The following is a 25,381-nucleotide window of genomic DNA, read 5'->3' on the forward strand; positions in this document are numbered from 1 at the left end:
GCTCATCGGTGTCACGGGCTGTTTGCTAAATTCAACCATGACAAAAGTGTGTGGAACCCTTTGAATTACCTGTCACTACTTTATTTTATGATAGCTGTTTTCCTTGCCTGTCCAATGGGCTGCTGGCATTGCAGGAAGGTAGAATTTTTGTTGACTGCAAAATTTAAAACTTCCAATCCAAGCATTTTCCATCTAGTCAGAGTGATGGAAAGGGAGAGATGGGGCAAACCCTTGCCATGAGCCAGTTTGCTCATAACGCCTTTCTACACGAATTTTTTTTATAAATGGAATTAGCAGTTCAGCAAGTCGACTGGGTGTTTCCAATCCGAACTTGTCTGACTACAGTAAAGTCCCAAGACTACTTTATAAGAGCATCTTAAAAACTGGCTTTTAAATGGATCTAAAAACTACTCGATAATATTGAGCGGGCTATACTGTGACCAACTTGAGGCATACCGAATATATAAACAATTGCATTAAAAAAAAAAAAAAAGTTGACTTTGGATCATTTTATCTAATCTAGACCAGAACCAGATTGATGTCGCCGTTTGAATGAGTCATTAGATAATTGTGTAATCCTGAGGGAGCAGGGAATTTTTAATTGATGTCTCTCTTAGAAGGGAATACCTGTTTCAACACTTCCTCCTAATCTGATGGTTGAATGCGTGGAAAATACTATTGCTGCTAAAATTCCCCTTGCTGGACTATAAGAGGCGACAGGTAGCATGGAGGAACAACAGACACAGCCAGCCTTGGAATCTTCTCCAGAATACAAGTGAATACACAGGTGAGTGTGAACACAGTGATGATGGTGGGTGGCTGGCTGCAGATTCCTGCTGAGTATCGCTAACAACTGCAGGATGAATGACAAGATTGAGACAACTTCGTGAGATTAAATACTGCAGTTGGCATGACTGAATGACAAATTGAATCAAACTGTCATTCATTGAAAAATGTAAAAGCAAAAATTACACTTGTACCACAAAATGCTCAGCAGAGGTAACCATGAATGACTGATAGTAATTTGACATTTCTTTGTCTCCTCTCTCTTCTCCAGACAACCACAATGTTGACAAGTTTGCTCTACTTTTCGCTCTGCCTCTTGATGGGCTTTGTGAGTAAACCAGTGCTCACCTTCACGCTGAACAACACATGCACCTTCAGCGTCCACAAGCCGGAGCTCCGCAGATATTACTCCGACATACGTACCAAAGCGGTACGTTTCCCACCGGCACTCCCGGAAAAAGATAGCGATGGCATCAAGTGGCAGGTGTGGATATTGAATCCTATCTCGTTTGGGTTTTGTATCAGATTATGGATGACACTGAGATTAGAGTGAGGATTCTCAACCCAACAGCAATGAGAGAAATTCAGGTGAGTCTCACTTGAGGTCAGACCGTTGCATAAAAAGGGAGTTCTTGATAATACATGTGGCAATACACAACATCAGCGTGGAACTGTTGTGACATAATCTTTGGGATCTCCTTAGGAGGATCAGACATGCTGCTTCCTGCGCCTGCTCCTCCGCTTCTACGTGGAGAGGGTGTTCCGCAACTTTGTCTGCAATCAGCCAGCAGAGCAACGAAGCGCCAGCGCCCTGGCTAACGCTTTTGTCATCATGAGGCGGAACATCAACAAATGTGTAAGTGTGCTCAAGAGCATTCATTTTTATATCCTACCGATGCGCTGATTTGACCTCGCGAGTAAGACAATTCAGGGCTATAGTTGCAAAGAACAAGAGAGCAACTACTAGTGCGGTCAAAACTGCGCACTAGTTGACTTTGAAATGTAGATGTTTTTCCAGTAACTAATGATCCAACCAACTTACTTTACTTCTCCCAGTTAAGTAATTAGATTATTGTTATTCTAGAAAAATCACAAAAAGTGGCCCTGTATATTTTCTGTTTTGTCTCTGATGACGCATATAAACAGCCATGGAGGAAGAAGAGAGATTTGTGTTTTCAAGATGGAAAATAGACAAAGTGTTATCTAGTTTCAATAACGCTGAGTCCACAAAAAAAAACATAGATTGCATTCAAGATTAAAGAGAAATGTCGTGACTGCAGGAGGTCCCTAAATTTAAATCCATCAACAATGCACATTAACTCAGTTGAAATAGATCTTGGCAGTGAATGAGTTAAAAATGTCAAATTTGCCAGCACAACATTAATATTTATGACAATAGAAAGCCAATGAATGAATGCGCAAACGGCTTGCTCATAAACGTGCCTTGACGGGGAATTAACGCCCCCATCTTCTCTCCTCAGCACTGCATCTGCGACGAGATCACGCACAAAGCAATCGACTCTCTACAAACGGAGTTTGACAAGGTGAATAAATGTCCTTTTATTTGCCTTATGACTGAATGTATGCAACACTGACTTCCACTAACAAATCAGGCAAACATTTATTTACTTTGATTCTGAATATATGTGCATCATTTCAACTTCAATATTCATATAGATCTTAACCTACTTCTCTGAATGTGATTGCATCAACATTATTCAAGTTCTCTCTCTATGTCTCCGTTGTTTCCCAACCCAGCTGGGCACCAACAAGGCGGCGGTAAAAGGCGTAGCAGAGCTGGACACACTCCTGGATTGGTTGGATGAAGTGGACCAGGCACGCAACCACTGACCGCAAAGGTCACTTAAAAGTGACTTTTGACATTTCTGCATTTTGATAAATTATCTCCGTGTCCTCCAAACAGTATGTGTTTTTAGATCCGTGTAATTGGGCCAAGTTATCTAAATGAATTAATTATTAATGAATGAATGATCCAGTGCCAATTTTTATCATCTGGGAGTTGAAATGTGTTTTTGAATGGTATAAGCAGATCAATGAATATCACAATGGATTCTGATGATAAGCATTATTGTTTGTGCATGTTTTTATAAGGCTATGGAATATTTATTCAATGTACCTGTTGTTCTATTATGTATCTTTTGTCAAAGTTTCAACACAAATGAATTATGGTATAAGCAGATCAATGAATATCACAATGGATTCTGATGATAAGCATTATTGTTTGTGCATGTTTTTATAAGGCTATGGAATATTTATTCAATGTACCTGTTTTTCTATTATGTATCTTTTGTCAAAGTTTCAACACAAATAAATAAACTATTTTTATAGCTACCCTAACAAGCTTTTTCATGACACGGCAATTTTTTCACATCAGGCTGATGATGACCAACCAAATTTACCACGAGACAACAATCTGTATCTCTGTGGCAATCTGCTCCGTTTTCGACGAGAAAGACGGATGGCTCACAATTATCTTGATACAATGTTCAATTCTGAGAAAACGTATTCTACAGTATACCCCTCAAGTGAAACCAAAGCATGACTGAGCTGAAGTGGTTCACACAGTGCAACCACAACTACTTGGTTAAACACCTTACACAGGGTAGTGCAGACATATATTCCCACGCACAGAGAAAATACTAAATGACTTAAAACCTGCGCGCATACATGCTCAACTCCATTCAATCAACAGAGGGTGCTAAAGTGTAGGCTCCTCTGTAAGGTATTGACAGATGATAGCTAGGGATAGATGGATGGATAGATAGATTGAGAGATTCATAGATAGTCAGCGATTATCACATACAGCAAATTTTGTATTCCGTGAGTGTGCCTCCTCCATTGTTCAGGAAACAAGCCGATTGCGTTTACTCCCACAAAGGCGCAAACGCAGGTTTATACCGCGTCTTAGTGACCTAGACCTGGGTTGTCTGGGACCAGTGTTGGGACCAGTAAGTAACCCCTAAAAAAGTCAGCTGTAAATGCAAAACAAAATTTCTTGGACTTTTCAAGGAGTTTCTTGACACACGTGTATCATTAGTCACAATGTATTGCGTATGTGTTCCTGGAGTGTCTTACCAAAATGCATTACTGACGATTACAGAATTATCACAAATAAATCATCCTTTGATATAATGTACACTGTGTGTAAAGACACTCACGGCACCTCTGTGTGACCTCAAACGTTATACAGTCAGATTTCGTAAATCTAAAATTTGTAGAACAAATGAATGACTATTTTTACAAACTAGTCGTTTGGTGACTCACTTCCTCTGTATCCTTGAGAGAAGCTCGAGGAAATGTTGAGAACTTAGTGGAATAAATAACCATCACGTTCAACATATAGCAAAGGTGTCAAAAAAATGTTATCAACTCAATCAACTCGATAAATGTTCTGTGAATAATAAAAGACAGAAAAAAAATGAAGATAGTTTTATACATGTTCTTAAGTATGTTTACATGAATTGCAATAGCAACAGAATAGAATAGAATCCTCCGTTTGTAACTTCCAGGTCAAAGTCGTGAGCATGAGAAATGTCCTTATCCAAAATACTAGGTCAGCAAAACAGAGACCTCGTATTGGTTTCGGGCTTCATTTCATAACAGCAATTTGCTTGCACAATTCTGCAAAATAAACAAACAAAAAAAAGAGGAAAATATTTTTTCTCAGAATGTATTAAACAGGGGAATTTGCAGTTTACTAACTGCTCGCAAAATTTGAATGAAGCGTCCCTCCGCCTGCTCATGACCAAAGCCACGCCCCTCACTAACGAGCGTTACACGAATGTGCAAGGATTCATGGCAGTGATGCAAAACATTAAGGGCTCTATTTTCCTATTTTGTCATTTTAAATCTACTTTATATTTATCATCCATATGCACAGACAATTGCAACCGCAAACGTGATGCACGAGAGGGTGGAAAGCACACCACACCATACTTGAGGGATAAAAGTTGGCAACCACAGTGTTTAAAATGTTTAGTGACGTAATCAAGTATTGCATCACATATGCTCGTGAGTCACAAATTCTCAGCTCCGTAGATTTGCAGACACAGAAAAACCATGACATAGCGTACCGAAAAGCATATACGTAGGTTCATGTCCAAAATGAGGAAAAAAAAAGTGATTTTTCTTCTACATGTTCAAATTTCAATTTGTAATCAAAACTTTATAGTCATTTGGAAAATCTGACTTGAATTGCAGAATATGCTTCAAGTGCATCATAGAAATTTGAACTCAGACCAACCAAATTAGAATTAGTTTGAAATTAAGAAGAATGCGTTGGAGGAAAATAGTGTGAATCATTGCTTAAAAATGACTTCATAAGCCACGCCAACCCATGGATTTACATGAGTAAAACTTTTTAGGTTTATTTATCTTTTATTTCACAATTTGAAAGGAAACAGAGGAAGCCTAAAATATATGATGAGTAATCAACTCTTTCTCAGACAGACAATTGAAAATTGCGAGTTGAATTGACAATGGAAATAGATGGTCAATGTCTCCTCCCCACACTTTGCCACAGTCCCACTGCACAGTCAGACTGAGAATTGAGTAACTGAATGGCTTGTTCATTGCGCCCTTGGCCGAGAAGAAAAAAAGGTTCTCACCAACTGTGTGCCATTCAGATAAAAATCCTCCCTAAGCAGATCAAGATTGATTCAAGGCAGAGCCAATGAATATTTTTCAACAACCAAGTCAGTGTCTTCCTCTCGACACTAGAACTAACAGAGAAGAGTAGAATACAAGTTAAAAATAATTATCTTGATTCTTTGAGTATTTCCATTTCAATCGGAATATTTTGAACAATTATCCGATTACACCACAGTGCTAGCTGTTACTGTTTGTCAATGTTTGTGTACTATTTCTATTTAATGTGTGACTCAAGTGTCAGCAGGTTATTTAACATTAACTTGACCCAACTGAGACAAACTGGGTGAATGACTCCTAGCACCGCTTCAAAATACCAAAGTTACCCAACTGTGATCGTGGTAGATGGACAGGGGACACGGGACACAAGAACGGGACATCCCACGAAATGCAAAATGAAAGTATGTCTGTTTGCTTCATTTCTAATGAAGTAGAACTTCTTCAATTTGAACAGAGTCCATTGTGGGTGCTGGTTACTCTCCGGATTTGTTTAGATTTGATAGATTTTGCTCTTTATGGACCCAACGCTTGCTATCAAAACACACTTACAGGCAATGCTTGAAGAAGCAATTTAGAATCCTTAACTTTTACACTATTGCACTTGTAATTGTGTTAATGTGATATACTGTAATAAAACCACTACAGAGCAATCTTTTAAACATTAATGATGAATGCAATAGAAATTGAAGCCATTTTTAAATCCCAACTTTTCAAATAAAAAGTCAACAAAAAAAGTGTCAATTAATGCATTTAAATCTTAACTCTGCCTATGAGAACAACCACACAGTGACTATATTAGTGGCATCAACTTAATTGACAGAACTTGTACATGTATGTTTGTCTTCTCTTGTCATTTTCAGTAAGCATTGGTCACTATCCATTGGTGTTACTATTGCAAAAAAGAAAGCAAACATTACAAAAGCAAAAGAAGTTCAAATTTCATTCATCAATAGATCACCTCTGTATAGACAAATTTTAAGCTTGGTCTCAATGTGAGGGTCTAGTCAATAGTACATTTTTGAAATATCTCATTAGCAACGCTGAATGGGGTCACAGTTTTTGCACATTTTTCACCATTACTTGATAAATTGTAGAAATACTAAACCAAGACAGTTGTCAAGTATGTAAATCCAAGGCTTCATCAAAATGTGAAACAAAATCAGATTTTTACAGTATGAGAAAAACATATCGACTGATTAGATTGTTTTTGATTTGGGGCAACTGACTGACAATTACTGGATGTTAACTAAAGCCAAAGTCAAGTCTGTTCAAAATAATATTGTAGAAACGTAGAAATTTCAACAAAAACTTACGCCGCTAAAACGACTTCTTGTAATTTTGAAATCTAGGGACACCCCAACCACCAAAATGACATGTCAAGAGGAAACTCATCGACAACAATCTATGTAATGGGTGGAGTGTAATAGCCTATACGAGTCGGGGGGTGGGGGGGGCGAGGGGGGGACTTTCTCGTGTGTTTTAAGCATTCTTATGCATTAAGCATTTTTTTCCCCCCCAAACTTCCCACTCAGCCCAGATCTGCCTATATAATAAGACACATTGCATGAGAAATAAGCATCCACTGAAGCACTGAAAAGCCAAAAGCAACTACCCAGCATCATGAGCACCGGCTGTCTTTCCGTCCTTCTGTTGTTCCTCACTGCACACTTGCTCCTCAGCAAAGTGTGCTGCAGTCCCAAGTGCAACAACCAATGTTGCCGCTTCGTGGAGAGCTTCCCCGGCAGGCTTCGAAGGCTGCGAGAAGACTACCTGCAGATCAGGGATTTTTACGTGAGTACGAGATAAGAAGACGAAAAGCAAACCTCCGCACGACTCTGACGCATCGTTTCATTTACTCAGGAAGCGAACGATGACCTGGACACTGCCCTGCTAGATCAGACGATCGAAGACTCTTTTAAGGTAAATTCCTCGATTTTCTGATAAGAGTTTCACATCTGAGCTTCATGCTCAGAGCTTGGCACTATTAACAGTTTCTGTTTTCTGTATTCAGACGCCGTTTGCCTGCCACGCCATGAGCACTATTTTGGACTTTTACCTTGGCACGGTTCTGCCCGCAGCCATCACCAGGGTGTCGGAGGACACCAGTGAGTTGAAACCTTATGTGGAGTCCATCGAGCTGATATTTGATGAGCTGAAGAGAGATGTCACCAAATGTGTGAGTACAGCATGGGGGGAAAAAAATGTGTCTTTTACGCGTCTTTTGCGCGCTATTGTTCATTTACCAATTCATAATCAGACTCGCACGTTGGTACAGAAAAACTGATACAAAACAATAAATAAATATTTTTTGTCGCTTAAAAAAAGACAACTCAACTATAAAACATTACACCAGCTAATTTTCATATTACAAATTAACTTCAATAAGGTCCTGGATAAGGAATAGCTTCCTCCTCTGAATCAGTTACGTCACAAAGTTAATGCTCCACAGTTCATGTTCCAAACTATTGCTGCAATATCTCATTCTATTTAAATGAACCTATTTAAAAAGGACAAATGAGAAGTATAAACAACTGTTTTCAAATATAGCTGAGAGTAACAGTAAAAAGTGGCCCAAAAAGAAATACTCAAGAAAAGTACAGATACCTGAACAATCTGCTTAAGTATAGTAACAATTATATACTATTCACCAACACTGACTTTGGTGGGCCAGCATTAAAATAACTAAAAAAAAAAGGTAATGAATCATTTTTAAATAAATTGAACTACAAATTTGAGCGTAACGTAAATGTAATATTCAATGCATGATACATGCTAGCCTATATAACATTGGCTGTGCTTGTGTATAGAATTTATTGCACATTAAGGCCTTGTGCAGGATGAATTTATTGAACATAACGTGGAAATTAGATTGTGCAACGCTGAGCTAAATTGTTTTCCATGTTATTTTGAGTTTCAAAGATAAACGTCATAAAACATGTGTTTGGATAAGTCCCTTCAACATAGAATCAAAAGTCCCATCCTGATTGTGGGATAAATCACCGACGCTCCAGAAGATGACCCACATGCATCAGCATGACACAAAAAATACGGAACAAGTCACAACTTGTGTGGCTCACTGGAAAGAGCGTGACGCATTAAAAAAAAAAAAAAAAAAGCCGCGTATTATGTGCATCATCCCGTTCTTACAAAAGGGGAAGTGAAGTGGAGGACGTGTTTGTCAAAGTCTGCAGATATGTTAAATAACACACTTTCCCTCTTCTTTGTGTAGAGGAAATACTTTGGCTGCCAGAAGCAGTTTGACATCGTCAAACTGAATGTGACCTACAATCAGGTGAGTCTACCTGCATTGCGCAATCCTGCTAGCACTGCCAGCAATTTTCATTTTTCTAAAGTCAGCTTTGTGTTTGCCCTCAGATGGAGAACAAAGGTGTGTACAAGGCCATGGGCGAGCTGGACGTGCTTTTTAACTACATTGAAACATATCTGGCTTCCAAACGTCTCAAGAACCAAGCTGTGTCCTTGTAAAAATAATCATAATAATAAACTCGCTAACCCTCATCAATGTGAACTTGCTCGTCTCAGGAAGAAAGCACAGATGTGTAGATTAATATTATTATTATTTTACCACTTGACAACACAGTATGTGCCTATGAAAAGCCTCTGCATCAGAATCATATTGAATCCAATGTGCCGGCTGAAATATTTATTGTTTCAATGTACTTTTTTACTTATTTTAAATGTGTAACTAATAAAGGATTTGCCATCATGTAAAACTTTCTTTGATATTTTCTCTGCACATGTAAGAAGGACCAAGTGACTCAGCACATTACACCCTACATCACTTCAGTCGAGACACATTTAGTGTAAAGCCAAAATGCTGCTGCACTAACCTCAAACGTGACCTATATCTTCCACTTACCAGCAGCATCACCGCCACCTCACCCTAATTTAAACTTACCGTAAATGGAACTCCATAGGCCTTGCATATGCAATGGTATGCCACTCACGCAAGGTTAAACAAAATAATCGTAATTCAAAAAGCACTTTCCTAATGATTGATTTGATGACTGAAACCGAGCTGGTTTTATTTCGACCAAAAGTAGTCAACATATGTGTCAGTCAACATAGTTGAAGATTGAAAAACGTTATGAAAGTAGCAGTGGTGACTGAGATGAGACTGAGACTAGCAGATGATGGAGGAACGATAAACTTTGTGCATGAGGTTTCTTGGGAAACTATTTGCCATCTGTCTGTACTGATGATACTCAAGCCGATGATGGCTGATGCTAAAACCGCAGTTTTCCCTTTTACGTTGTAAAAATTAGTAAGGAGTAAACCAGAGTAGCAACCTCGAGCTTGAATCGTTACAAAACAAAAACGTTTTGTGGTTTTCTGTTTACGGCTCACTACCTAATAACATAATTTCAAAAAAACGGCAGCCAGGATACCTTTCAGTCATGGATGACATCCACTACAACTATTCACAAAAGATGACCATGGCACGAATTAACAGCAAGAAAAAAAGAAGTAAAACCTATTGTAGATTAATTATAAACATTTCAATGAAAGTGTACCCTTTACCTTTTGGTGAGATGCATGTATTCAAAAGAAGACAAATGACAATGAAGTTCGATTTTAGTTATTTGTCCAGATATTTGAAGATTTTAAATATTTGTGCACACATTACGTGCTGCCATATTCACAGCCCGTTAACGCAGGTTTAAACTTACGATTCAAAATATGATTAGAGGAGCTAATTGAAAAAAACAGAAAGTCCAACGATTAGGATACAGATTTTGCAAAACGATGTCTCACTTCTTGGCCTCCTTAGTCAAACGTGGGTCACCCTGCTTCCTGCGTGAGCAGATATGAATCATGGGATGTGAAGCACAATGGCGCACTGCTGCAAATAATGTAGCATAAATACAAAGGTGTGTCATTCACTGTCCACGTTAAACATTGAGGTCATCGAAACAGTTTTGAGGCTGACATGACATCGTAACAAATCTAAAAATGGACCTCTTTGAAAACCACACCCCAACCTCTGAAAAGGGTTATCTGTGAAAACAGAAGCTATGTATATCAAGTCCAGCACATTTCCTTTACGACACAAATGTGGACATTTCCTGAAAAAATGTTCAATATCGAACGTCAGGGAAAATGAAAATGCCAAGCACAAATTTGCTCACGTGTTTTGAGTCATATCTGTTACATGAGCCCTGGACTTTTGGAAAGCTGTATAAGAAAAGAAAAAATAGTGGGGATGAATAATCTTTTTTTTTTTTTCTTTCTCACTTTAAGAAACACAGGTCAACAGACATGACTCAGTCATAACGTTCGTAATTGGCAGGTTTGGGATTTTTTTTTTTCCTGAGATGGCACACTCGTGACATACGTGCCTTTAAACACGAGTGCTGGCTGGAATACACATCTTTGCGTCGTAGAGCATACTGACACACACACACACACACACACATACATACATACATACATACATATATATATATATGTATCTCCATCATCCATCCATCTACTTCCGTTTAACCGGGGTCGGGTCACGGGGGCAGCAGCTTTAGGTTCCATTTAAATATATCTATATATCCATCTCTCTCTATATATATGTGTAGAATTTATATAAATGATACCTATAAAGAAATATATATAAATACATATATATATATATATATATATATATATATATATATATATATATATATATATATATATATATATATATATATATATATATATATATAACATGTAGTTGGTATTTTGATTGATATTTTAATGACAATTCACACCAGATGATATCACCTGGATGTTTGGATTCTCAATTTGAAGGCTGACTTACGTCAGTGGGCTTTTTCTTCAGATAAATTGGCAGCTATTCTGCTCCGTTGACATCCTGGATGGCTGCCAAATAAAGTGCTCGTCATGCCAACTGTCACGTTTATAGCGGTGAGGGAAGCTTAGTAATGTGCCTCGTAAATCACAAAAAGTACAGAAAGGGGCTGTTTCCAAAGCCTGTAGAAATGGGCATATTCCAGGAAGTTGACCCTGAGATAAGGGGAAAGTCTGAGTATAAATCTCAGGGGTCAGCACACTTTTGGAAACAAACAGCATCTTTTTGTGTTCTAATGAACTGATTCTCTGTTTTATTCAATTATGATGGACATGTTGCTGTTCAAACGTGATCATCATATTTGAATGTTGTAATTAATATATTTACATTGAAAATAAATAGTAGAGAAAAAATCTTGTGAAGATGCAGGCCTGGTTTGTATGTTTTAATTGAAAGCAAGCAGACAAAAGTATGGCAGTTGCAATTGAACAGAAAAAAAGACTAAAATGTGCAGGAAAAAAAAAAAGTAAAAGATTTTGTCAACATACATTTTTTTTACAGTGCGAAATATGTGCTACAGAATGTTGGTGTACTTACAAAGAGAAAGAAAAATGAAGGAACACAATCCGTTCCCATGATCCCAAGTCAGCTGGGAGGTCCTAAATGGAGAGAACACTGAAGAGGAACCATCAATTACACCCCGTGATTGTGACGATAGCTTGCTGCTGGTGTGTCACAACAAAGAGATGCTCTTTTGTACTTTCGGGCAGGACGTTTGGAGGTGCACTTTGTTGTTAAAAGAAATTCAAGAATGGCAGCTACTAACCACTTGTGTCACACTGTTCTTCTCACACCAGATGACAAGAACACACACTTCCCATCTTTCCAATACAGTGATCGAACGATACCCAACACCATCGCCAAAAGGTCCAAGCAGTGCTTTTGAGCCGACGCACCATCTGCATAGCTTCAACTTGTAATCTGGCAGCCAAACATGACGTTACGAAATGCCACAAACAAAAAAGTCAATAAGGCATGTGCGGAAATGTCTGTAAAAATCCGTGAAAAAATACAATTGAATCTTTTTTCTTTTTTTTCTCTTTTTTTTTTTAAGCTACGTGCGGGTGGCGCAACCTTCTCTGCCCGGAGACTGGACCTGTAATGAGGATGTCTTAAGGCAGGTGAGAGCCCAGAAAGGTTAGCGGAGGCTACAGGTCAGAATGGCCCTGCCGGGAACATTCACTAGGACAAACAGAACCTCAAACACACACACACACACAAAATGAGCAAAGAGTCCCTTGCTCATTTCCAGTCAAGATAGTCCTTACAATCCACTCGTCAAGGACTGCCTTTCGTTTGGTTTTGGGGATTTAGCCATTTTGTTTAACATTCACGAGTTGGAGCGAGACACTGCTAACAATGAGGGCTTCGTCTACTCCCGAGTGCTAAAATGACATTTGAGATAAAAAAAAAACCAAAAAATAACAGAGTGCTTCTCCTCGCCTTTTTTTGAATTGATAATCTCTTCGCTCAACTAAAACCACAGATCAAGAACCTCTCTAAAAAGTGGGCCATTAAAATGCTTGATAGAACAAAAAAAAAAGAGCACTCTCCAAAACTTTAGGCATATTAAAACACTGAGAAAAATCCATGCAGTGTGACTCACACCCCGACAACTTATTGCTTTCTTTTTACAATCTGTGAGTGCATCTTAGTGAGCAGCGGACTGAGCGTCTGCAATGGCGTTGCTGGCTTTCTTCCTCCTCTTTGTTAGTAGCGGATTGGTCGAGTCCTCAATGGTCTTAATCTTTATTTGCTCATAGTCAACTCTCATGGTTGCCAAGGCACTGGTCATTTCCTCCTGAAAGATGAGCCATATTGGCACATTTCAGCAGCAGTCGACCAAAAACAATCAAATAGGACAAAGTGACAAACCTTGACATCCTCCCACGCGTCTTTCTCTTCTTTTAACACCCGGCTAGTGTGCAGTGGCGTCTGAGGAACTTCCATCGACTGCTGCAGGGACACAATTAACAATCTGGCTTCAGTGGACAGACAATATCTTGCAAAATGATTGAACTGAAAGGGGCTTGTGCTTACATTAATCCATGGGTGATTCATAAACTCTGTGATGGTCATTCTTTGGGTGGGCTCCGTCTTCAGGAGGGTCCTGATCAGCTGTTTAGCTGCAATTGGAATAGTTCAAGGTGTTTTTTTCAATTATGTAGTTTTTGAGATGACTCAAAATGAACATGCGTCGTATTTTTACCTTCTTCTGATACATCGGACCACTCAGGATTGGGGAACTCGTACTGCCCCATCCTAATCCTCTTCTTCATCCCGGGTGAAATGGCTAGACCGTGATTTGAATAAAAAGGGGGGTACCCACACAACCTGGGGAAGAACAGTTACATGTTGCACCGACCGAAAAATCTCACGTGATGCAACGTTAAAAAAAAAAAGACATCACTTACAGAATATACATAATGACACCTAAAGACCACATGTCACAAGATTTGTCATATTTTTCTGGGCCCAGAACCTCTGGAGCTGTAGGAAGTCAAATGAATACATAAAAAACAATTAGAGAAATGCAATGCCGTGCTACAAAATGCAGTGAAGAACACTTACCAACATAGTACGGCGTGTAGCAGGGAGTAGCAAGGGAGTTATGTGAGGTGGTTTCCTTGGCAAAGCCAAAGTCGGTGAGCTTGAGCAAAGCGTTGGGCCTCTTGGTGGAGTACAGTAAATTCTCCGGCTACGGGACGTTTCACATAAAGTGAGTGATGTCACTTCTCCGTCGGACTGTTCCGAACAGAGGGGTGACGGAACGCGCTTACCTTAACATCTCTGTGGGCGATGTTGACAGCGTGGAGATATTGTATGGCCTCGCCGATACTTTTCATTATGTCAGATGCCTCTGGCATTAGGAATAAACACGTTTAAGATGAAATGAATGTCAGCACTGGTACATTATAGTACGGCAATGCAGTCGGCGTGATGTTGTACCTCTCTCTGTGAATGCCTGATCCCCTCTGTCCTGGATTCGACTGAAGAGTTCGCCTCCATCCATGCTGCAACAAAAGATGCATCCGTTTTTCCAATGTGGAAATGATTGCTAGTTCGTGAACGATTCAAATTGGGAAAAGCCAATTCAATGAGTGATGGCGATCCACACGAATCATTTGATTCCGTTTGAAATGAATGCGCAAGTGAATGGTCATTAAACGCACTTATTTTTGTATTTATGGAACGTGCACACTTGCTGATACAGTCATCATTGGTTAGTGGTACAACTGAATGAAGTGATGCATGGGAATATGCTAACACAGTCGGCTTGACATGATTCATTCAAATGTCTTGAATGTCGTGCTTTCGCAGTCACGATTTGGGGTTTGTGAGTGTGACCAAAGATGCATGACTGCACAAAACATGCTTGTAAAGAGCGTGGGAGGGTCTCTAACCCCAACACACTTCGATATTCTCGAAATCTATCTTTCGCTTTTTGTTTACAGAGAAACGCAAGCTGCACACTGATCACCAAATGAGAAGCCTCTCTGATTTGCATTTTGTTGGTTTTTAGGTCCTCTCTTTCCACGTGTTCTTGAACTGTATGGGGGTGATGAATTATCATCAAGGGTGAGAAAGGCACACGCGGTCTGAACGCGAGGGACAGCCTCTAACCACAACACACTTCGATATTCTCAAAATCTTTCACTTTTGCTTGCGGAGAAACGCCAGTTGCACGTGCTCGATTGCGCCAGCCACTGATCACCAAATGAGAAGCCTCTCTGTCTTGCACATCTGTGTTCTTGACTGTATGAGATGATGAATTATCATCAGAGGTGAGAATGGTGCCAGTAAATGCACATTTGCGCACACTTTTGATCACACTCATTTTACATTGTCATGAACAAAATAATAGACTTCACATAAAGGAACTTGATTATGAGAAGAAACTGCCTGTCTTAGCAGTGGCATCTGTTAAATCACGCCATTAAATTTGATATTGGGTTTGTTTTTATTTGATCTGGGGGACCTTTTATTTTCTGGATTTATTAACTCACCACTCCATGACAATTAGCAGGCATTTTCTGGATTGATAAAGGTTTTCATAGACATCAATAATCCGGACAATGTTGGAACAAGGCGATGCTCTCCAATGGAGCTCCACTTCTCGACGTGCTTTTGAGCAATCCTGCAGCATCTGGATGACGGGACAGAAATAACAAGACCAGGCATGTGGTAAATTGAATCACTCGCCACACGAGACAAAAAGAAACCCAATGCTGCCATCATTTGGCAAAATATAGACCGTGCATTGCAGAGATGATTATGTGCAGATATGGCGCCCTCTTGTGGTGGGAGTTGATCTTTGCATATTAACGCCAATGATTTATTTTGAACCAATTGCTGTCTTGCGAATAAAAAATTGCCAGAGGTTCTGTTTTGAGCCTAGTTGCGAATGTATTTATTTGAGGTTTTCTGCAAACAAAATAAATGTGCAAATGTTTTATTGTATGGGACATTGATTTACACATTCTCTAATGATAAAAACTGAAATTAATAGCAGTAATAGCAGCTGCCACTTATGCTTTATGTCAGGGGTTTTCAACTGCTTTTGTTCAAGGGACCACCATTATAACCAAGAAGCAACTCGGGGACCACTGTTTTGACGAAATATTATTTTATTTTGCACCAAAGGAGGATAGACTTATACCAGCTATTTCTTGCTAGCTATTTATATATTTGTCTTATGTCTATTTTGGGAATCTCAGATACAGATGACACAATTTGAATGGGTAAATGATTCACAAATTAGCTAGAAAATAAAACAAGTCTAAATAATGAACCAATTTTATTTTCTAAAATGTTAAAAATATTTTCCATTTCCAATTTTGCTGATCACCTGCAATAGCGTCACGGACCCCTAGAGGGTCGCAGACCACCAGTTTACAATCACTGCTTTACATCAAGCCCAAAAAGAAAGGGGGTGTGAGTCAAAGTATATGCCTCCCCCAAAGCGTCTGGGGAAGAGGTTTAGCTCTCCTTTGTTGTATCTTAGACTGAGTAATGCATCAACATGGTCAATCATCTTGATCATAATATAATTTCATTTTTTTCTCAACTTTCTTTCACCATTTTTGCATTTCGAGAAGTCAAAATATTCCTTTTCTTTTGTTGCTTTTATAGATGACTTTTATGGTGATTAATGTCATTTCTGTTGAAATGTTCAAATCAACCAACTAACACATTTAAATAAAAGGCTTATCTTAACCGGGTTCAAATAATCGCCACCATTTGCAGTAGTAAAATTAAAACTGTGATTTTCTCTCTTGTGCTCGGGCCTGAAATGTCAAAGAGGAACTAGCCAGGGCTGTAAGAAGAGACAAGGCCACGAACTAAAATAGCCAAAGCTGAATCTAAATATAACAAACACTACTCCCCCCCCCATCGTCCCACCTACTCCTTCATTAAGAAAATATATACATAACACCCCCAGTGTTTTTTGTCAATAACTGTGTGGCCCACCCATCTGTTTTGGGCCCTTTGAGATTAAATCCTGAAGCCTGGTGAGGAGGACGGTGCAGATGGGCAAACAATGCACTTCCTGACGCAAACACAAAGGCTCCGTCCAGAGCCTACTGGCAGGACACCGGGAGGTGGGGTGAGCGAAAGATGCACGAGTGTCCACCTGCCACTTGAGCCACAGCCAGAATAGATCCAGAGAAATCACGCTTAAAGGATGATAAGGCGGTGGACTCGAGATTACAGATGCAACGCTTAAGCTTGAATCAGTCATAAAAGCCTCTTAGGGATTCAACCAAACTCTACAAAAGGATATGCTCACGTATGTGTTTGCCTGGTGTGAGGCAAACATGTTTATGTGTCAATCTGATTACTGAAATCTCTTCAACTATACAATACTCGACAAACAGCCACTTTGACTGTAAATAGTTGTGTGTGACTCTTCCGAAACGTAAATAAATACAGGTTTTTTCCGCGATGGTTTCCCCTAATGTAAAAGCAGGATATATTTTTAATTCCATTCTGCTCGTAAAACTTTATTTGCATTTGATAGCTATGACGGCAGCTAGCAATGACATAATGGGTAAATACGTTAAATGTCACGGGGTACAACGTAGTCATAAAACTGAGTGGCTGACCTTGAGGAGGAAGTGAGGGTGAAATTGAAACAACAAATGGGGAAAGCATTAACACTGCTTCACAAATAACATTTCCTCTTAATGGCCGCCTCACACAACATTGAGTGGATTGTCAATTGCCTTATTTATTTTTGAAGTATTCCGTAAATATTATGCCAACCATATCATGCGAGTTACTGTAATATTGCATTAACTGTAATAATTTATTTGTTCATTCACAACTTTCCAGGACTGAAAAAAAAATCCTTGCCAAAGTAGCAAAAGCCCCGACTCCATAAATAACACAAATATAACCCTCAAAAGAAAGGTTAGGGGGCAAGGCCACAGCCTCTTCCTTCCTCGTGGCCTCCCTCCAAATGCTTCCTCACTTTTGCGTCTCGTGACTGAAAAAAATGGCCAAGCACTTCCTCTGTGACTGAACTGGAATTGCTGAATCCAGCTAAAACAGATTTTTAGGAAAACAATTTGTACATTCACATTCCTACTGCAAATTCTCTCAAAGATGGCCAATTATTCACAAGGATGCCTGCATCATTATTTGGAATTTCACATCTATCCAGGAAACCAAACTTGGAAATCTTGCCACCAAACAACTCCCGAAGTATGAGCGTATACAGGCCCAACACGTCAAGAGAGAAGAGCGGAAAGCATGTCACTTGAAGCACGTAAGAGGAGACCGGGAGAGCAGTGACCCAGTTATTTAACTTTTACAGATACAGGATGTTTTCAAATTGTGACTTTGTGCAATCAATTTTTGTTCCCCTCAGAAAGAAATAGCCACCAGAAAAAAAGAAAAAAAAACAAGACCTTGACTGGAGCACCTGAATATGTGACAGTACTTATTAATCATTGACAAACTGCATGTTCCCTAAAAAGGAGCATCACAAACAGAGTTGCAGCTTTTAGGGAACTTCACAGCTTGAGAAGTATTTCACCAGCAAAACACCTGACATTACTATGTCATAGTGTTGGCTGTTCATATGAAAACTTGCCTTATCCAATTGAGAAATTGGAAAGATAAACATCCCATGTAGCCAAGAAATAGCTATGTGACAATAGACCCGATTCCGTCATTACCCGGTGTGGTCATGTCACGACAGGTCTGTTTGAGCTCATCTCAGAAAAATGCATTCACACTCGTTGATAAAAAGTGTTTTGGGCTTCTATTTTTAGAGATGACGTACAATGGAATCCCATCGTCATTTCATTATTTTTATTTGATGATTCTCAGGTAGTATTTTAGTGTTTATCGTGGGCAGGCGGGATATCTCTTCAAGCAAATTGGTAAGAGGGAGCTTGCTTTTTCATATAACCAAATGTCATCTAATTCTGAAGTATTTTAGTCCATTGAAATGAATTTACATCCAATTTATATCGAAAGCAAAGGCCAAAATTATTTTATTAGCTGCGATTAAATCAGTCACGTTGTGAAATCGTAAACTTTCTTGTCTCTTATTTGTAATTCAATCCACAGTGAAAGAAACGGGGCTAAAAAAAAAAAATTGGTCAACCACTTTTCAGTGAGATCGATCTTGATCTGACACATTTCGATTTCTAAATGGGAAAGAATTAGATGCATAGTGCATTTCATTCCTGAGTGATATTTGTATTTGATTAGATTGTGTTAGAACTTTTTTTTCGCTTTGGCATGTTATGACAGCTCAAGCAGGAAGAGACCCAGATAACCGGCAGGGAATTTTTTTCGTGTGAGACAATGGGTTTCGCTTAGATGAGTATACACATCCGATGTTGCGTTCGAGTCGAGCCTACCTTTAGTGCATACTTGTCCCCGGTCTTCCTCTGGAAGATTTCAAGCACCTTGCCATTGATTCCAAGCCCCAGCACCTGACTGGTCACCTTGTAATCGTCTGTAATGGCGTTCTTCTTTATCTGTAAGGTGGGTCTGCTCAGGAAGGGGAGAAACTGGCCCGCAGGGTTAGGCTGTCCGGCGGGATTCTGTTGCCCGGTCGGGTTGGGAAAGAGCGGCTGGTTCTGTGCGTTGGATAGCATTGTTTTCGTCTGAGGGCTAAGCGACAAGCTCTCGTGTCAAAACTCCCTCGACCGGCCTGATCAAAAGTCCGTTTTTAAGGCAGGGGCTTCTTCCTGGATTAGCTTCCTTTTGACAAACTATTCGCGGTGTCGCAACCAGGCCCGAGGAAGCAAACAGCGGCCAGCTTTCGTCGGCCGCTAACAAAGTCACTCGATTAGCCGGTAGAATGCTAAACTAGCTCGTCGTTAGCATGTCCATTCGCTCCTATTCTTGACCTTTGACTTTTCGGCTAACAAGTCAGCTCTCGGTTAGCTTATCCATCACTGGTACTGGCTGCCGATCACCGGATCCTCCAAGAACTTTTTTCTTCGCCAAACATCCCCTCAAAAATGTTTTAGAGAGGCACGTTGCCAAGCGGGTACCGTCGAACAAGAATATAAAATTAAAAAAACTTGAAGAAATCCAAACGGCACGGCGAGGAAAGTTCGGTTAGCAGGAGGCGGCACGGCAAACACTTCACTTTTCCGAGGGCCAAGTCAGACACCCAGCCAGGGCAGGTTTTACTGCTGACGTCATAGTCTCGTTTACGGCACTTAAAGGAGAAGCGGACCACTCAAGCAAAATTCTATTTTAGGCTTGTCTTATTATTTGTATATTTTGTCATTTATTTACAATTTAAAATAAAGGTGTTTGTAAACTACTCTTACTTAGTGATTTATCAGTAGGTGACCTGAATGTTTCCTGTGATTTTTTTTGTATGTTGCTTTTTTGTAGTAGGATATTGATGTTTTGACAAGTTGTTCTACAAATCAGGGACATTTAAGATTTGTGGGTGGGGGAAAAGAAAAACGGAGAAACGGAGGAGCCGTAATGGTTCTCAAAACTGTAAGACGGGGAATTTCACATCTATTTTCACATTATTTCAAAAGAAAGTGCATTCTGCGTTTTAGCAGGCGTTATTGGTTAATTGGACTTGATGCATTTACTCAGATCGTAACTGGCTGCAGTTTCAGTCGAGAGCCACTTGTTCTGTTATGATAGTAAAAGCTGCAAAGATAAAAATAGAACCGGTAATCTCTATAACCAGCCAGCCCACGGACACGCGCCAAGGTTGCAAAGTTAAGGTGATTGATTGGCAGTGTTGTCGCCCCTATTTCCTAATGATCATGGACACGCATGACGGTCTATTTTTAAAATAATACTAACTTCTTATTTGACATATAGAAAACCGTTTCAGAATGTAGTCAATACATCTTGGTTCAGGTTTATGGACTAAAGTACAAGGTTTTGTTCTCAGGGGTAAAACAATTCCACGCACTTATAAATAACAAAAAAAACACATTTTATTTTATGTTACAAATGTTTAAACATATTATTTATTGTTTTACATTTATGTTAAGTAGCGTGGCAATACAAAAGGCTTTATAGTTCAAGACACGAACTGATGTGATCAAATTCTTTAACTCGTTCATATTTGCTGTTTACTGCAGTTCTTCTTGTAACCACTAGATGTCAGGCCTTTCATGTTTGATTTTAACAGGACGTGGGGTTTGGATGACATTTAAAGCGTTACTATTATAAACGTCTATGATACGTTCCATATTTTACTTTTTATAGGTGCCGCAGCTCATTTTCATTTGAAAATACTTCATCTTAAATATTCTTTTCACTATTTGAATTGACATGCTCAGGTAGTTACATTAAAATAGGCAAACATGTCTTAATTGAATTGATTAATAAAACAATGAGACTTAATCAAATTAAATGGTCTTTATACTAAATCACAGGTCCAATCCAAAGTTATCTACGTAAAAGACAACTGTGTAAACCACTGCGACAATAACCGGCATCTTAATTTGAATTTCAGACCATCGCAGTGGGATTTGGACATGAACTAACATTATGAATCTATAACAGAAATTTGAACTTGTTGTGAGAGTGTATATTGTATTCGATTAAAATTTACTCACTTGTCCAAATGACGTGTCAATGGTTGTGTTCTGGTTCCATGGTAATAATATGGCTCACTTAAGTTTTGTCAGTTACGTAAGAAACACGTCTCATGTCTTCTTACCCCGGGTCATGGATCCCAAATATGCACACACACGTATCTTTTAAATACTCTTACACACCCGGCTATTGTGAGAGATGTCTGAAACTTGAGTGTGCTGGCTGAGCTTTCACAGCTTTGTGCTGATGAATTAACACCAGTTATAGAGCCGTGACGTGACTTTAGATCAGGACAGTGTGTTCCCCATTGTGTTTCTCCCCCAAGGCAAATCCGAGATGCATTTAACGAAACCAGACAACTTTTCCATGCTGTGATGATTCCCGTGCATAGCTGCTGGACTGTTTGTCCAGTGAAGGACCAGGAATGTGTGGCTTGTGCACAGAGCTGCAGGATTTTGGAATGCTGACATTTTCATTTTCTCTTTTGGAGAGCCGTTTCTCTTTCCGCAAACCTCCCTCATGGAAGAAAGTCTCCAAGGGCGGTCGGGGGTAGATCCACACATCCATCATCTCTCTATACCTTCCGCTCTTCATTAGCCAGAGCCAATTTGGAGCAGCAGTTATTCCAGGCGATTTCTCCGAATGATCCTCCATCAGCGCATGGGCTTGAAACCCAAGCCAGCTCTTGATATAGACGCATGGTCAGCATTGGCTCTGCCCGGGGATTCTAGCACCTGAACACTTGCGAGCCCCCCTGGCCAACATGGGACCTTCTGAACCGGCTCACCCCTGTGATGCATGCAGGCACACAGATCCCCTCATGATCCCCCCCCCCCCTCAGCTATGATCTCTCACTCCCACTTTGTCCCGCCGTCGCTCTCTAATTGCTATGTCGAACACCAAAAACCTATATTTACATGTGAGATCATTTAAGGCCGCCTTCGTCTTCACGACCTTCGACGAAAGTAGAACTAAATGTCAGTCGGTGCGGCTGTGTTGGTTTATTCACATCCTTTTTGGCTCTCCATTCACCTCAGTTGTTTCTAGCAGTTCTTCAAAAGCGAACAAATTCTTTTCCTTTTTCTCGCTGTGTTCATTTTTGCACACACATTCAAGGTCAGAGCTTTTGAATGTGACGTGTGTTTTCTTAAGACATTTTGTAGGAAATCATACAAAAAGTTGACCACAACTTTCCAGCAATGTGAGCTGTGGCCCATACTCGCTTTTGTAAAGGGGTGGATACTTGCAAGGATTTACTGTACACATACACAAAAAGCTTCCACAATTGCAGTGACACACACCCCAAAGAAAATAGCAAGTCCCGCCACAGAACACTCCGCAAACACAGACACGGAAATTCCAAAGTCAAACCATGTTGAAAAAGTCAGTTGGAGTTGGGCCACATTATTTTCCGAATTTAATTGTACTTTATTTGTCTTACACTTATCAGCGACAAGGTCAAAAAACGTTCAAACACACACAAATAAATGTAATAAAAACAAATAAGTAAACAAAGAATGAAATAATAAATCTATTATTCAAAGTTGAATTAGTTACGCTTATTCTGATCAGTTGAACCCCCAATTAACAACTTAGATAATAATAAAATCCTTTCTCAGCAATTTAGTCTTCATTTAACATTAGCAACGTGCTTTTCAAAACCGATCAAAAGGAGAAAACCGGGGCCAGCGCAGGTAAAACATTCAAATTCATACTCAGAATTGAAAGATGGATACGCTAACCACTTGTCCAAAAACAGATAGTGAGGTACTCTTAAAAGCCATGTGACATGAGTAAAAGCATGTTCTCTCTCCCACACACACAAATGTGCACCTGCATAAGCCAAACAGAAAAGACCTTCCCCGTTGACCTTTGACAGTATCGTCCACAATGCAACCGACTCAGCACATGCAAGGACACAAAGAGCTCCATGTAAGCTTTGTCATCCATAAAAAGAGCATCTCTCCAACGCGCCACGGGAATCCCTCGTTCATATATGAACACACAACAAAGTGAAAATTCAATACGCTCTCTAAAAGTTAACCATCACTCCACCCGCCACCGCTCGACATTTGTTATCAGGTCAGTAGGGCGAGAGTTTGTTAGTGTATGTGTGAGCAGTGGCTGTCATGTTTTAGTCACATGAACATTCCTGTAGCCCATATTGCTCTCAACAGCACAAGAGGGCTTTTGATAACAAAAGACAATTATTTAGCCTACTTCTTTTGCCCTCATTTTCACGCTGTTAGCAAACACACTCACACACGCCCACTTCTTCTTCTCATTGGTTCATAGCCTCATAACGCAGGATGAATTCTGCTGACCATGCTCCACTTGTCCCACACAGAGGGAGTCTTTACAGTTATCGACATTTTGGCCCATGACGACTCTCCTCACAGACAGACGCGACAATGTTATGCGGCCGTTTCTCCCCATGATTCATTCAGGCCGCTGACCTAGTGTCGGAAAGAGGACGCACGCTCATAAACAAACACATTCGAGTGTTTAGCCACTCGTACAGCTGACGCAAACAACACAAGATCTCGGGCAGCAGGCTTCCGTGATGGCCAATGACCAAGTGACACTGATTCAGACTGGGAATTTACAGGATGGGTTTAAAAGCATTGTACGGATTTAACACTGATCTTCCTCAGCGTTATTTTTACAGAATCACTAAATCAAGGGGTTTCAACTGGTTTTGTCCAAGAGACCACTTTTATAAGCAAGAAGCAACTCGTGGACCACTGCTTTGGAGGAATATTCATTTATTTTGTACCGAAGGTAGCTCGACCTATACAGGCTATTTATTTGCACCGGTCTCATGTCTATTTTTGGAATTTCAGATACATTTGACATCATTTGGATGGGTAAATGATTCACAAAATGAGCTGGAAAACAAAAACATTCGATGTAATAAATACATGTTATTTTTAAAAATGTGACAATTATTTTCCATTTCTAATTTCACAAATCACCTGCAATATCCTCACGGACCACTAGAGAACCGCGGACCACAGGTTGACAATCCTTGCACTAAATAATCCACAGATCAAATGACAAAAACACTCAACATTTAGTTAGGCTATGAATAATTATTTTGAGCGGACATAATTCAAAAATGAGTGCCTCCAAGCTCTGATCCGTTGAATTTGCATTCCAGCTATCTTCTTTTCTTGTCTGCCTGTATCTCTCTCCCATGGGGAGACCCTTGTAATCCACTAATCCATCTTAATCCAAACGGAGATTATGTGAGGTGAAAGAGCCACTTTGTGCGTGAGATTATCCTCCGAATGAAAACACTTTTATACTTTGTTTGGCAGTTCTGAATGCACGTGCATGTATTTTCTTGCTTACATTTTGAATTGACTCGGGGGTGGGCACATTGCGCTGACTCTTTTCTCTTACTGAGCAGCTGTTCTGTTCTGAGCAGGTTCTTCCTCCCTTCCCTCTGGTGTGTGCATGAGTCGAGGTCAGTGCAGTGCTCTTTAATCCTACCAGTCTGATCCCCATCACGTTTCACCTTCCTCACACTCAACCTAGTGCCCCACTGCCCCGCCATATCAAGCCAGCATCCTCACCGCAGTATCATTCTATTTACTAACCCGGGTGACACCTGAAGACGACCCTGCCTGTCATATCCGTGACTTCTTACAAAATCCCATCAAAGCACAAACAGACATTCTCAGGCAACTCTGTTTAATCACTCCGCCCCTCCCTCCCTCGGCTCGTCAGTCGTCACTTAGCCCGGCGAAATCCGCACTGAATTACAACCGGACCGGCGGCCATGTGTTCTTAGATTCCCGTGCAGTTGCAATCCCGTACTGGGCGCTATTTTTAAGCTTCCCAGCTGGCACTGCCGCCGTCTCCCCTCCCATCGCTGCCACAGTTGCGCACACCCTCGCAGACATGTGTGTACAGGGTTGGTATGAAGGCCCTCTTGCCTTGACTATGTCCTTGTACGGACATATGACCCACACACTAGCAGGCCCCTCTGGTGTGGCTTTCCATTCCCGGAGC

General features: G+C 40.1%; 4 protein-coding genes across 5 annotated transcripts in view; 2 read left to right on the forward strand and 2 right to left on the reverse strand.

Moving 5' to 3' along the window:
- The window catches only part of fmoda (fibromodulin a), a 30,118-nt gene extending 22,510 nt beyond the window's left edge, over positions 1-7,608 (reverse strand). Inside the window, exons 1-2 of one of the 2 annotated variants that reach the window (XM_085924685.1) lie at positions 7,511-7,608; positions 7,067-7,224 (exon numbers count right to left, since the gene is read on the reverse strand). The gene's annotated coding sequence lies outside the window, so the exon portion shown is untranslated. Of the gene's footprint in view, positions 1-7,066; positions 7,225-7,310; positions 7,460-7,510 lie in introns of those variants that run through there. The other variant, XM_085924688.1, reaches the window with a different exon arrangement.
- Positions 1,067-2,637, forward strand: il20 (interleukin 20). The gene is made up of 5 exons (XM_085923853.1): positions 1,067-1,216; positions 1,312-1,374; positions 1,490-1,642; positions 2,268-2,330; positions 2,545-2,637. Exons 1-5 carry the CDS (start codon positions 1,067-1,069, stop codon positions 2,635-2,637), a joined length of 522 nt encoding a protein of 173 aa, XP_085779979.1.
- On the forward strand, positions 6,966-9,177 carry il10 (interleukin 10). Its single transcript, XM_085924690.1, has 5 exons — positions 6,966-7,245; positions 7,315-7,374; positions 7,466-7,630; positions 8,684-8,746; positions 8,830-9,177. Exons 1-5 carry the CDS (start codon positions 7,075-7,077, stop codon positions 8,938-8,940), a joined length of 570 nt encoding a protein of 189 aa, XP_085780816.1. The 5' UTR covers positions 6,966-7,074; the 3' UTR covers positions 8,941-9,177.
- A 2,510-nt stretch (positions 9,178-11,687) lies between these two features.
- mapkapk2a (MAPK activated protein kinase 2a) lies at positions 11,688-19,983 on the reverse strand. Its single transcript, XM_085924723.1, has 10 exons — positions 19,195-19,983; positions 15,325-15,464; positions 14,267-14,331; positions 14,098-14,177; positions 13,889-14,015; positions 13,732-13,807; positions 13,527-13,651; positions 13,358-13,443; positions 13,193-13,273; positions 11,688-13,118 (listed from the first exon to the last, which is right to left on the reverse strand). Exons 1-10 carry the CDS (start codon positions 19,432-19,434, stop codon positions 12,969-12,971), a joined length of 1,170 nt encoding a protein of 389 aa, XP_085780849.1. The 5' UTR covers positions 19,435-19,983; the 3' UTR covers positions 11,688-12,968.
- Positions 19,984-25,381: the final 5,398 nt, after the last annotated feature.

This window comes from Syngnathus leptorhynchus, chromosome 11, assembly GCF_054491065.1.
Source record: "Syngnathus leptorhynchus isolate UIUO chromosome 11, UIUO_Slep, whole genome shotgun sequence".
Lineage (NCBI taxonomy): Eukaryota > Metazoa > Chordata > Actinopteri > Syngnathiformes > Syngnathidae > Syngnathus > Syngnathus leptorhynchus.

Bases quoted from the DNA above. Each gene is read 5' to 3' on its own strand.
- il10 (XM_085924690.1), top strand. From the start codon at position 7,075: ATGAGCACCGGCTGTCTTTCCGTCCTTCTGTTGTTCCTCACTGCACAC. The intron at 7,246-7,314 runs GTGAGTACGAGA...TCATTTACTCAG, and splicing joins TGCAGATCAGGGATTTTTAC to GAAGCGAACGATGACCTGGA. The intron at 7,631-8,683 runs GTGAGTACAGCA...TTCTTTGTGTAG, and splicing joins AGAGAGATGTCACCAAATGT to AGGAAATACTTTGGCTGCCA.
- il20 (XM_085923853.1), top strand. From the start codon at position 1,067: ATGTTGACAAGTTTGCTCTACTTTTCGCTCTGCCTCTTGATGGGCTTT. The intron at 1,217-1,311 runs GTACGTTTCCCA...GTTTTGTATCAG, and splicing joins CCGACATACGTACCAAAGCG to ATTATGGATGACACTGAGAT. The intron at 1,643-2,267 runs GTAAGTGTGCTC...TTCTCTCCTCAG, and splicing joins GGCGGAACATCAACAAATGT to CACTGCATCTGCGACGAGAT.
- mapkapk2a (XM_085924723.1), bottom strand. From the start codon at position 19,434: ATGCTATCCAACGCACAGAACCAGCCGCTCTTTCCCAACCCGACCGGG. The intron at 13,808-13,888 runs GTAAGTGTTCTT...GACTTCCTACAG, and splicing joins CTACACGCCGTACTATGTTG to CTCCAGAGGTTCTGGGCCCA. The intron at 13,119-13,192 runs GTTTGTCACTTT...CTCATCTTTCAG, and splicing joins ACGCGTGGGAGGATGTCAAG to GAGGAAATGACCAGTGCCTT.